Source organism: Cucurbita pepo, chromosome LG13, assembly GCF_002806865.2.
Source record: "Cucurbita pepo subsp. pepo cultivar mu-cu-16 chromosome LG13, ASM280686v2, whole genome shotgun sequence".
In the NCBI taxonomy this organism is placed as follows: Eukaryota; Viridiplantae; Streptophyta; class Magnoliopsida; order Cucurbitales; family Cucurbitaceae; genus Cucurbita; species Cucurbita pepo.
The window spans coordinates 5891514-5903557 of NC_036650.1; the positions used below are offsets into that span (position 1 = coordinate 5891514).

At 37.4% G+C, this 12044-nt stretch overlaps 2 protein-coding genes across 2 annotated transcripts in view; one reads left to right on the top strand and one right to left on the bottom strand.

The window, feature by feature from the left end:
• LOC111808491 (DIS3-like exonuclease 2) overlaps positions 1-6143 on the top strand; it is a 6283-nt gene extending 140 nt beyond the window's left edge. The window contains exons 1-7 of the mRNA XM_023694494.1: positions 1-298; positions 684-1111; positions 1223-1276; positions 1410-1478; positions 2107-4329; positions 4856-4927; positions 5002-6143. The exon at positions 1-298 is cut by the window's left edge and continues 140 nt beyond it. Of these exons, the coding sequence (XP_023550262.1) occupies positions 181-298; positions 684-1111; positions 1223-1276; positions 1410-1478; positions 2107-4329; positions 4856-4927; positions 5002-5421 (3384 nt within the window). The 5' untranslated portion in view covers positions 1-180 and the 3' untranslated portion in view covers positions 5422-6143. The remainder of the gene's footprint in view (positions 299-683; positions 1112-1222; positions 1277-1409; positions 1479-2106; positions 4330-4855; positions 4928-5001) is intronic.
• A 3592-nt stretch (positions 6144-9735) lies between these two features.
• LOC111808241 lies at positions 9736-11884 on the bottom strand. Its single transcript, XM_023694107.1, has 3 exons — positions 10762-11884; positions 10445-10673; positions 9736-10375 (listed from the first exon to the last, which is right to left on the bottom strand). The coding sequence occupies exons 1-3, from the start codon at positions 11625-11627 to the stop codon at positions 10211-10213; spliced, it is 1260 nt and encodes a 419-aa protein (XP_023549875.1). The 5' UTR covers positions 11628-11884; the 3' UTR covers positions 9736-10210.
• Positions 11885-12044: the final 160 nt, after the last annotated feature.

Below are 12044 nucleotides of genomic sequence, written 5' to 3' on the forward strand. Positions count from 1 at the left end.
CATCTCACGCCTTCTCTTTGATTCCTTCTCCTTTTCTTCTCTTACGCCCTTTAGATCCATTCCCCAAAGGCGTCTTCCGTCTACTTTTTTTTCAACTATTCGGAAGATTGCCTTCTTATCTCCTTCTTTTTCGTTCAGATTTGAGGGTTTTTCTCTGTCTTTATAGTTCTGTTTATAGTTATGAGGGGAGCTGTTGAGCAATCCACTCCAGAGAGGTATGATGATGGCGACAAGGAGAAGAAGAAGAAGCGCCGATCCAATCGCCGATCTAAGCAGAACGCCTCTATTTCGACGTCAGGTAGTATTCTCTGTAACTTGATTTGCTTAATTTTAGTTTTAATTCGTCGAATTTTGCTGAATATTAGTATACTTTTGTTTGGATATGTCGATATTGAAACCTAGGAGGAGTATAAGACTGGGTATGGTTAAGATATTGTACTTGTTAGTACTGTATTCTTCTTTGATACGGAAATCTTCGCATATTGCTCTAATTTTCGATGTTAACAATCGGGGCACAGTTGTATGTGTTGATTCTAAATCACTACTTTGATGCTTATTTCTCAGAAGTCTTTTTTTTTTTTGTTGCCAAGAAGCTGTTTTTGTGTCTTATTTTTGTTTCCCCCAAACCATCTTTGCACTCTTAATATGCTTTTACTTACAAGATATGGTTTCCCTTTTGGCAGTGTCTTGTAGTTCAGTCAATGGAATGTCGGGGGAAGCATCAGAGTGCATGGAAAATGGTAAAATAGATGCTAACTTAACAGCACCCTCGAATCATTCTTCTTTGACACAACAAGCTCATGAATCCAATCATCCAATAGAGCATGGTGTGACCAGAAGAAATAAGATTGCGTTTAGTTCTTTGCCCCCTCTGCATATTAGCGAAGAAGCTGAATTATCTGAGTCGCAAAATTTGATAAATGAAAATCTTCATCCATTGGATGCTGGTGGAAAGATTATAAAATCATGTCCTGAACAGATTGTTTGTGGAAGGATGCCTGGGATCTCTATAAATCAGCACTCCCCTCCTGCTGATGTAACTGAAAATAACACGCAAAGGAAATACTTTGCTTCACACTGGTCCGTGGAGGATGTCGATGAAGGATTACAGGTCAGTGTGACATTCTGATTTTGCATGATTCTATGGGAGAGTGCTTTGTTCAAATGATATAAAGTTTTCTGATATAATGCAGCATTTTCGCTGTTGTTTCCACTTTTGCAGAAAGGTGACATATTTAGAGCTTTATTTCGCGTTAATGCCCACAATAGACTTGAGGTCCGTGTCAAATCTCTTTAGTATATTTTATTGGAAAACCCTTTGATATGTCATTCTCTGAATATAAGCTGATTATGTTTTTTTCACATATTTCTTTTAAGTTTTGTTTTAACATGATATGTTAATCTTGTAGGCCTACTGCAAAATTGACGGACTACCAGTTGATGTCTTAATCAATGGAATTGCATCTCAGAACAGAGCTGTAAGTACTCTCTCACACACAAGCACACATATGAACACATGCTTTCATGCACTTTGCTCATGCACAAACTTAAAATTCGTTGTAGGGTTTCTAGAAAGATTCAAACATTTTGGTTCATTTTTTTGTCAAATGAGCTTTGATTTATGCTTCTAATCTTAGAATATTTGGTCATGCTATTTCTACATGTATGGGTATCTCATCTATGGTCCATATTTTACCTAGATGGCTAGACGTATTAACTTCTTATCTTTGTTTAGGAGATAAGTGATTTAAAAGGTGCTTACATTTAGGAACTGACATGACACTATGAGGCCTAGAAACATCAACTGGTTTATTTATGTTTTGTTTTGAATTTTTCTTTATAGTGTACACTAATGGAATGGGACAATTAGTTCTGTTGTTTGTTTACCTCTCTTTTTTATTTGACTGTGTTGATCTTCTTCTGTCGGAAACATCCCAATTCTGTGATTTCCCCTTCAAGTAAAAATATAGCAACTTGTATTTTGGCTTCTATAGAATTGCAAGAAGAACAATCAAAATGTAAAAATGGGGAAATTTCCATGATCTAAATTTTTTTGTTCAGGGGTAGAGGTTTTTTTTTTTATTTAGATTCACTGTGCTCATCTAGGTGGAAGGAGACATAGTTGCAATTATGGTGGACCCTCTTACATCGTGGACTAGGATGAAAGGCACTAGCGAGGCCCATAACTGTACACATTCAGTGGAAGATGCCAACTTACCTGTAGAGGCGACTGAAAATGACGGCCGTAATTGTAAAGGCAAGAATAAAGTTGATGCCAGTGTTAAGTCTGACAGTTTTAGGAGTTCCTCTTCACCTGATAAGAGGTGTTGTAGTGAGGACAAAATTTTGGATGGAACTGCTTGTGGTGATGTTTTATTAAAGAACGAGCAACGTGATGTATATCAGTCGTCAGTTGTGGATCCTCCAGAAGCACATTATTCTAGTAATCAAGATGATGTGTCTAAGGCCATCCAGAGGATCTGTGCAGTGATTAGTTCATATCCTGGGAAAAGACCGACTGGCAGGGTGGTAGCCATCCTAGAAAAGACCCGACAGCGAGAAAGTATTGTTGGCCATCTTAATGTCAAGAAGTTTCTCTCCTTCCAGGAGATTTATATGAAAGAGATGAATACAAAATCATGTTTATCGCCATCGCATAATTGTGGATATGTCCAGTTGATGCCTAATGATGCAAGATTCCCGACAATGATGGTTCTTGCAGGAGATTTACCTGACAGCATTAAGAAGAGATTGGACAATGGTGATGTTACAGTTGAAAACGAGTTAGTGGCTGTAAAAATTCATGAATGGGTTAATGAGAGTTCAGCTCCACAAGCACATGTCTTGCATGTTTTAGGACGGGGGAGTGAAGTAGCGTCACATATTGATGCTATTTTATTTGAAAATGCGATTCATTCATGTGAATTCTCCAATGATTCGCTGGCTTGCCTCCCTCATACCCCTTGGAAAATCCCACCCGAGGAACTTCAATGCAGAAGAGATCTAAGAAATTTATGCGTATTTACTATTGATCCTTCTTCTGCCTCGGATCTTGATGATGCTTTATCGGTTCAAAAATTAGCCAATGGCATCTTCAGAGTTGGCATTCATATTGCTGATGTATCACATTTTGTATTGCCAGATACTGCCTTAGATAAGGAAGCTCAAATCCGATCAACGAGTGTTTATCTTCTGCAGCGCAAGATACCAATGTTGCCACCGTTACTCTCTGAGAATGTAGGTTCACTTAGCCCTGGAGTGGATAGACTTGCATTTTCATTGTTTTTGGACATAGATAATTGTGGAGATGTTAAAGATCGTTGGATTGGCCGTACTGTGATATGCTCATGTTGCAAACTCTCATATGAACATGCTCAGGACATAATTGATGGATTGATTGATTCCGATAGTTCGAAGAATTTAGGGAATAATTATCCCCAGTTGCATGGTCAGTTTGCATGGCCTGATGTCATTTCATCTGTTAAACTTCTTCATGAAATTTCAAAAACTCTGAAGAAGAAGAGATTTAGAGATGGGGCTTTGCGGCTTGAGAACTCTAAAATAGTATATTTATATGATGAATATGGAATTCCATATGATAGTACGTTTTATGAGCAAAAGGATTCAAATTTTCTTGTCGAGGAGTTCATGCTTTTAGCAAACACAAGTGTGGCCGAAGTTATATCCAGAACTTTTCCCGACAGTGCACTATTGAGAAGGCATCCTGAACCTATATTGAGGAAACTCAGAGAATTTGAATCATTTTGTTCTAAGCATGGTTTTGAACTTGACACATCCTCTTCAGTCCAGTTCCAACAGTCATTAGAGCAGATAAGGATAAAACTTCATGATGATCCTTTGCTGTTCGATATTCTCACATCCTACGCTACAAGGCCCATGCAGTTAGCAACTTATTTCTGTAGTGGAGAGTTAAAAGATGGTGAAAAGGGGAGTCATTATGCACTGGCTGTCCCCCTATACACACATTTCACTTCACCATTGCGACGGTATCCTGATATTGTAGTCCATCGCACTCTTGCAGCCGCAATTGAGGCTGAGAAGTTGTATTTGAAGCACCGAGGAATGATACAGAAAGTTAATAGTGATGAGCAGATTAGATGTTTTACTGGCATGTATTTTGACAAGGATGCTGCCGACTCCTTAGAAGGTAGAGAAGCATTATCATCTGCGGCATTAAGGCATGGAGTTCCATGCGCTAAATTACTTGCAGATGTTGCTCTGCACTGCAATAACAGAAAATTGGCGAGTAAGCATGTTGCGGATGGTTGTGATAAGCTCTACATGTGGGCTCTTTTGAAGAAAAAAAAGGTATTCCCTTTATGCCTTTTTGTGATGTGGTGCAACTACATTTGTCATTTCTTCTAGTTGGGTTCTTTCTCTAAACTGGTTCAATGATCAATTGCTATTTTGTTTCGAACTGTGAGCAGTTGTTACGTACGGATTGCTCATACTATGCTTATTTAATTTCTTTTCTCTATATGTAGTGGCTTCTTGTAGGTTTCTTTTATCCCTTAGTTTNAAAAAAAAAAAAAAAAAGTATTCCATTTGTCATTGTATTATATAATTGAATCAACAACCTAAATTCATTGTTATGTTGCATATCATAAAATTCTCCCATTGGTGGTATTTGTTGCGTTCTTTCCATACTTTCGTAGGAATGCTACATTTCCATGTTAAACTTTCTATTATCTTCAAACATATTTGGTCTGCTACTGGGCTTATTCAAGCTTTTGAAAGACGTTGCTAATGTTATTATGTTTTTCTTTGTCCTATAAGTACTAAGTTTCAACGGATGATTGATTCATCGGTGGCTTCTTCTTTATATTTTTTGCAGGTTTTGTTCTCAGATGCTAGGGTATTGGGCCTTGGTCCAAGATTTATGTCTCTGTATATACAGAAGCTGGCTGTGAGTGTTCTTTGAACCTGTATTAATTTTTTAATATCTGAACTGGTATTTATTATTTTCTTTTATGATATCAGATTGAGCGAAGAGTATACTACGATGAAACTGAAGGCTTGGCAGTTGAATGGCTCGAAACTACATCTACATTGGTGCTTAGTTTTTTTGGTACTAGGCGCTCGCATAGGAGTAGAGGTTCAATTAAATGGAAGGCATTGGAAGATGTTGCACTAGTTGTTTCTCCTTGCGACCAGAATGTTAAACAGAGGACGCTTGGAGTGAGTCCTAGTGAGTTGGGTGGAACAGGCACAGGGGGTGCTGTTGTGGAACAGGAATCCAATTTGAAATCTCATGTTTCAGATACTGGAATTGAGCCTGCAGTTTTCCCCCTCACAGTAAGGCTCCTTTCGACAATACCAGTAGCACTTCATGCCGTTGGTGGCGATGATGGACCCATCGACATCGGGGTTAGGCTATATATGAGCTCATATTTAAAGTAAAATATATGGTGTTTGATGCGGCAAATCATTTGTTGCCAATCCACTGCTCCTTCCTTCAGCATGTGATATAATGACACAGACAGTTTTTTCTCTTTTTGCTTTCTGGGAATTGCCTAGCTCTGTTGTAGATAAGAAAACCAGTGCAAGGCAATAGGGTTTTAGTGACGTTGTTGTAATATCTGCTGAAGCTTCATTAAGTAGGGAAGAAAACATGATCGATCTGGTGGAGAGAGTTGTAGATAAAGGATGGAGAAAGAAATACAATGCGGCTTCAGCTCTAATTGCTTTTTAGTTGTGTAGGGGAAAGAAAGGAAGCTGGTTTCTGGAGAAGGCCGTTGTTTTTTGTCGGCCAGTTCCCATTCACTGTAACTTTTTTGTGATGCGGCTTGATGCTGGATCCCTCCCACCCATCAGCAACCCAGCTTCATACTAAATACATTGCTTTCTCCTCTCATCACTTCTTTGTTTGCAGCCCAATCAAGATTTTTTTTGGTCGTTGGGCAGCTCGAAAACTAGGTTGTATTGATTGATACCTCTTCTTAGGTACTTCTCTGTATTTTCAAAACTTTCTGAGAATGGTTTGCCGCTGCTGTTCGAATACTTAATTTCCTTATGTTGAGACACAGGTGTTCATTTTACTGCAGGTATTCTCGCCTTGCGTTTGTAGCTTTGATTGTACTATTTAAACCAAATAATGATATTAACATCTACAATTGCTTTCATAATGGTTTGTAATGATCAAGTTTGGTGAACTATAATGGGTTGTCTTATAACCCATCGATAAACACTCTCGAAGATCAGTTTCTAGACACTCTAGCTTTTGGGTCTGAGCTTTACTTTCGTAGGGTCTGAAATTTGGGCTTTAGCATTTATTGGCTTCCATTACTGTATTTGGGTCATTTTCAGATGTGCAGTGCTCTTGATTCTGCTACTAAGTTGGTTGAATCAACCACAAAATCAAGATTTTTGCAGGAGAAGATTGTGGAGGAGCTTGAACATGTTTTTGAAAAGGGACATTCTACAAGAGCAGCCGCCATGGTCCACCCTATCCAGTTGTAGCTCTCAAGTTGCTCAGAATGAAGGTCAGCTTAGGCTTTTTATGCATTACATTAAGGATGTTCTCATATTTCAAGCATGGTGGAACTGTTCTTATTTGAGCAATATTCATATTCACACCTTTGATTCATGCACTTGTTTTTCTTATGCATTAGGTGTAGTTGAAATAAATAGACTAAGACTCTACTTTCAACATTTAAGTTTATTTCATTTCGGTCCTCGAACTTTTATAATATATGTTTTGGTTCTTTAACTTTCAAAAAATAACTATTTTGATCGTTACATTTTGCTCTATAGATAATTTTAATCCATAGAATAGCAATAGAATGTATAGTTGAAATTGAAAAATTTTCATCGGTACCCGTGAACCAATGTAGTTGCACCATATGATAATTTTAATTATTGTTTTTTTTTTTTTATCATGTGAAATAAAAAGAAAAACATAAGCTTCCATTTCAAGCAATAAGGATGAATGAAAACTTAGGAAAAGCGACAAGACATGCATTTCTTTTTTCCTTTAATTTTCATTTTTTTGGAAATTATAAGGTAAATAAATTGTCGCATTCAAATTCTCACATGGCTTTCCCCATTTTAATTAATTAATTAATTCCACCTTTTCCAATTTTAATTTTCCACCCACCAGACCACTCACTCCCACGTGAAAAAAAGTGATTTTTTTCTTTATATAAATTAACGTAACTTAATAATAAATTTAACGTTAAAAATGTACTTTCTGTCCTTGATGCCTCTCCAATATTTTTAATTTTATATTTAAAAATACAGGACAGTATAATTTAATTTAATTTATTTTATTTTAGGGATTTTTCTGATAAATTATTTATAAATTTATTTATTTACCCTAATGAATATATTTCTATTTAAACAAATATTCGAAACTACAGGTATATATATATATATATATATATATATATATATATATATATATATAGTAAGTTGAATGTCAGATTTTTAAATATAATTAATTTATGAAATGAAAGTGAAAGATATCGGTGATACCAATAGGCATAGCTGTCAAGCTTCAACTAATCCTATATAAACTCGTAATCCAAGGCTGACGTATCTGATTAGGTAACCTAATTCATATCCACATTATAAATTTATTCCATTTTCTTTTTATTTTTTTTAAAAAATCAGAATTATGACGTAATTATTCTTAAAAATAGAAAATTAAATAAAATTGGATATCAAATATTAATGTTATAGTCATAATTTGTAGAAATAATATAACGAAAATGACCATATATTATTAAATAGGATAATCACAAACATATTATTTATTTATTTAATTATTGTGGATATTCTTGATTTGTGTGGAGATGGGCAGAGACGACAAGCTATTAATACCAAACGAATATTTTATAAGGAAACAAACACTGTCTGGAAGCCACGAACGACATTGCATGTCTCTTGAGCTTTGAATGTTATGGTTCTTTGCTTTCAATCTTTTCTTCATCAAAATTTATAATAAAAAGATTTGGTCAATTAAAGTTGCAGTGATAACAGAAGAAGCTGCTCCCTTTGCATCGAGAAAGACAATTAAATATTCAAACAAATAAAAAAATTATTTAAGAGTCACAGTCAAGATTATGAGTGTTTATATGACTCAAAAATTCGACCAATTTAAACTAACTAACATAAATCATTTTTTTTTTGTTGGTTTGCGGGTTAATAAATTTATTTTTTGACTCGAGTAACCCAAAAATAAAGTTTCTAATTGTTGGATGATAAAAGTCCCACATCGGTTAATTTAGAGAATGATCATGAGTTTATAAACAAGAATACTCTCTCCATTAGTGTGAGGTCTTTTGGGGAAACTCATAGCAAAGCCATGAAAGCTTATGCTCAAAGTGGACAATACTATTTCCATTGGTATGAGGCCGTACTTTGTTTAAAGGGAGGGAGGGTTTATTGTGTTCATCCAACACTAACACTAAAAAGGGAAATTATTAATAGAATTAGCATAAAAAGTAAATTGAAAAAACGGTGGGATTGAGACACAAATTTAAGGAACTTAGTGCGGTTGAGGTTTGTTAGGTCAATATTTAGAATTTAATTACACTCCAACGGATCAGAACGGAAAAAGAAAATAAAAGAAAAAGGATATTTGGAGATGAGATCTCACGTGGACAGTCATGTTACTGATGTCGGGACTGACGTGGCAATGGATATGGCCTATGGGTTCATGAATTGGTCGGGGAAGTTTCTTCATTCTTTAGCACTCTCCAAACCTAATATTTTTCTTTGATTGCGAGACATTATATTTTTCTACTACTACGCTATTTTGTGCTCGGATGTACGTAGGTGGAGTTTGATTAAGCTAAAAAATTTGTTTAGACCGATTTGAATCTTTAGTTGGTTGAGCTGGTGACCCGAACAACTCGAATTGTTCACAATCTAACTCTTTATTTTCTAATTGAGTTGAGTTAGATTGTTCGGTTGTTCTTTTTTAAAAAAATATTTTAAAAATTATACTTGTACACCGTCTACGTTACAATAATAACTAAAATTTCATAAATTCAAACATCAAATATTTGCATGTATTATTTACAAATGTTAATTTTTATTTTTGAAAGTAGGGTAGGTTTGAGTTGTAACCTTATTTTGTGGTTGGTCGATTTGACCTGAAAAAAAAAAAAGTCAACCGGAAAACTTAATCAATTTTTTTGTTTTTTTCAAAGTTCAAACCCTACCCAAACGGAAAAAGAAAAAATCCAACTCAACCATATAGTTTGGATTGCGTAATCTGAGTTGATGGAGTTATTGGGTTATATAAATACCCGAGTATGTGTTTTTCTTAGTTCATAGAAACGTTTTATGCTTTTATAGGATGACACGGAAAAAAAAAGTATTTTTAATAGGAATGGTTTGAAATTGATCACTTTTTCGAATATCATAAGCTCTTCTACTATTGAATCAAAGGTCTTCCACACTTTCAAATGTTGCAATACTAATTTAACGTTTCATGAATCTTTCAAAACGACCGTTACAACCGAAGTTCGTTATAATTTATGAGCGATGGTCCATTATTTCAACAGTGATTTGGTCCACTAAGATGATTATTGTTCAAAACAAGAAAAATAGTATCATGCATAAGTTTTAGATAAGTTTGATTGAAATATAAAAAGGGAAAATGGAAAGACTCGACTGATTGCTTACGTAGTAATGCCGTATAAAACTCTATAATCTTAAATGTCTTTTCGGCCAATCATAAGTCGCTTAGTCATCATAGCTTTCGTCTTCCCCTCTAATCACCCATAAACGATATCCATTTATGAAACAGGCACCCCTACAATTCGTCGAGCAAATCAGTCAACTTCAAACTAGATTTGTTGTGTAAAAAGTGTGTTACGACTCGTGGCGGCTTGCCTAGTGGAGGCAGCTCTTCTGTGCTGACTCAAAGTGAGGCAGAGATGACTAAGTTACATATGGAATATGACGATGATAACAACATGTCCTAGAAGGAGATAACATGTGAAGCCAACGACCCACTAAGAGTCATGTATCTACAACTAGATCCCCGAACCGCTGTAACCCAGACAAAAGAAAGACGAAACTTGCATCGACGATCGACGGATATACAAGGGTGTCTGTACATGTTGTTTAAGAAACTAAACAAAAAAGCTTCCCTCAACCTCTGATGGGCTTTCAGCTCACCAGGGTGGCTGTTTCCTCCCACAAAGCAGCTCAAAATCATTCAAAAACTTTACACTTTTTAAGCGCTCATATCACAAAACCTCCCTTTAATTCTATTTTGAACAGCTTTGACAGCAGCCACTCTAGCACCATTGGCAGCTCTGTTTGCTGCTACCACTGCCTTGTTCACCTCCTCCTCCACCGGCCCGATCTCGATCGCCTTCTCCGCCGTCTTCCTTGCAGCCTAATATGGCGTCAAGGTTAGTAGACTAAATCAGTATAAGAATTGGTGACAGAACAAACTCACTCTTACCTGAACTGCCCCAAGGACTAAGTCAGTAAGAGGAGGAAGAGGGCGCTTGAGACAGCCACCATCCCATTCCCCGCATCGACTCTCGACGTTTCGGAACGTATACATACCGAACCCTTGCTTCCGACCTTCATGCCACGACCCTTCATAACAATGCCCATTGCCAAAGTGATACACACCAAATCCATGGATTTTGTCCCCAAAATACTCCCCTGCATATCTATCTCCATTCCTGCATACAAACGCATACATATCTCATAAACATTGAATTGAACAGCCACCACAGATCATATGATACACAAGACAACACAAAGATTCACCTAAAATGGTAACAGCCAAGGCCATGCTTGGCGCCATACTTGAACTCCCCCACATAGCAGCTACCATCAGAGCAGGTTTGAATCCCAACCCCATGGCTCTGTCCCTTAAACCATTCCCCTGCATAAGAATCGCCTGTGTAGAACCTATAAACCCCAAATCCATGCCGCAAGCCCTGCCGGTACTGCCCCCTGTATCGGCTCCCTCTCGCCCAGCTCTCAATTCCATACCCATCGTATCGGCCGTCGATCCAATCGCCTTCATATCTTCCATTGGCGAAGTAATTATAAACCCCACTTCCATTGCACGTCCCTTTATGAAACTCGCCCTCGTAGAAATCCCCATTGCTGTAAAACTCGACCCCTTCTCTGATAATTTGCCGCTTCTTCTTGGCTTCCAAATTGGAATTCGGAGTACCAATAAACCACTTCACCGGCTTCGCATTGGTACTCGAAAACCCAAACCGCCGACCATTTTCGTCGCGTAACTGTTTCAAAATCGAAACCGTCCGATGGATTAAACCCTTGTTTCTGTTAGCGAAGAACAGTAAAATCGCAACGAAAACCAACGCCAGTAGAAGATTCTCTGACGTCGCTATCTCTTTCTGTTCCTTTCGCGCATAAACGAAGAAACAGAACCAAGAAATGGAGAAGAGACTGAAAGAAGCAAAACACGCCGACCAATTCCTCCCCAACGATCGGCTCCGGCGAAGCATCTTGTTTTTCCGATTCCGGTCTTCATTTTCAGATTCGATTTCATCCTCCTCGGTAACTGAAGACAAACTCTGAATCGATCGGACGGTGGGGGATGAGCGAAGGAGAGAAGATTGCGTTCTCGTAAGTTTCGCCGGAGTTTTCTGGCCGTCCATCGGAGAAACAAAAAACCCAAAAACAGTAGGAATCTCCCGAAAATTTCACTTCCCAGTGTTAAACGGATCTTTCCACCTTTTCCCGTTCGGTAAGCTCTGTATCTCGAAATTCTTCTAATAAGAAAGGCATATTCAGAGGCCGCCGGCAATAAACTCTCCGGCGATGGCTCACGATACGCAGAGAATTAGAAGAATGGCGCAAGTTAGCAAAAAACTCGGAGAAGGTTTATCGTAATTCGGAAGAGAGAAAAATAACGTGTTTCTAGAGAGAGAAGGATTGGGGGCGGGTTTAGATGGATTTTATTATAGGAACGAAAGGGAGGGAGTGAGATTTAATTACAACCGTCTGATGGGAATCTAACGGAGCGGAATTTTAAAAGAATATTGACCGTTGGATGGAGAGCTATTGTTGCCGGG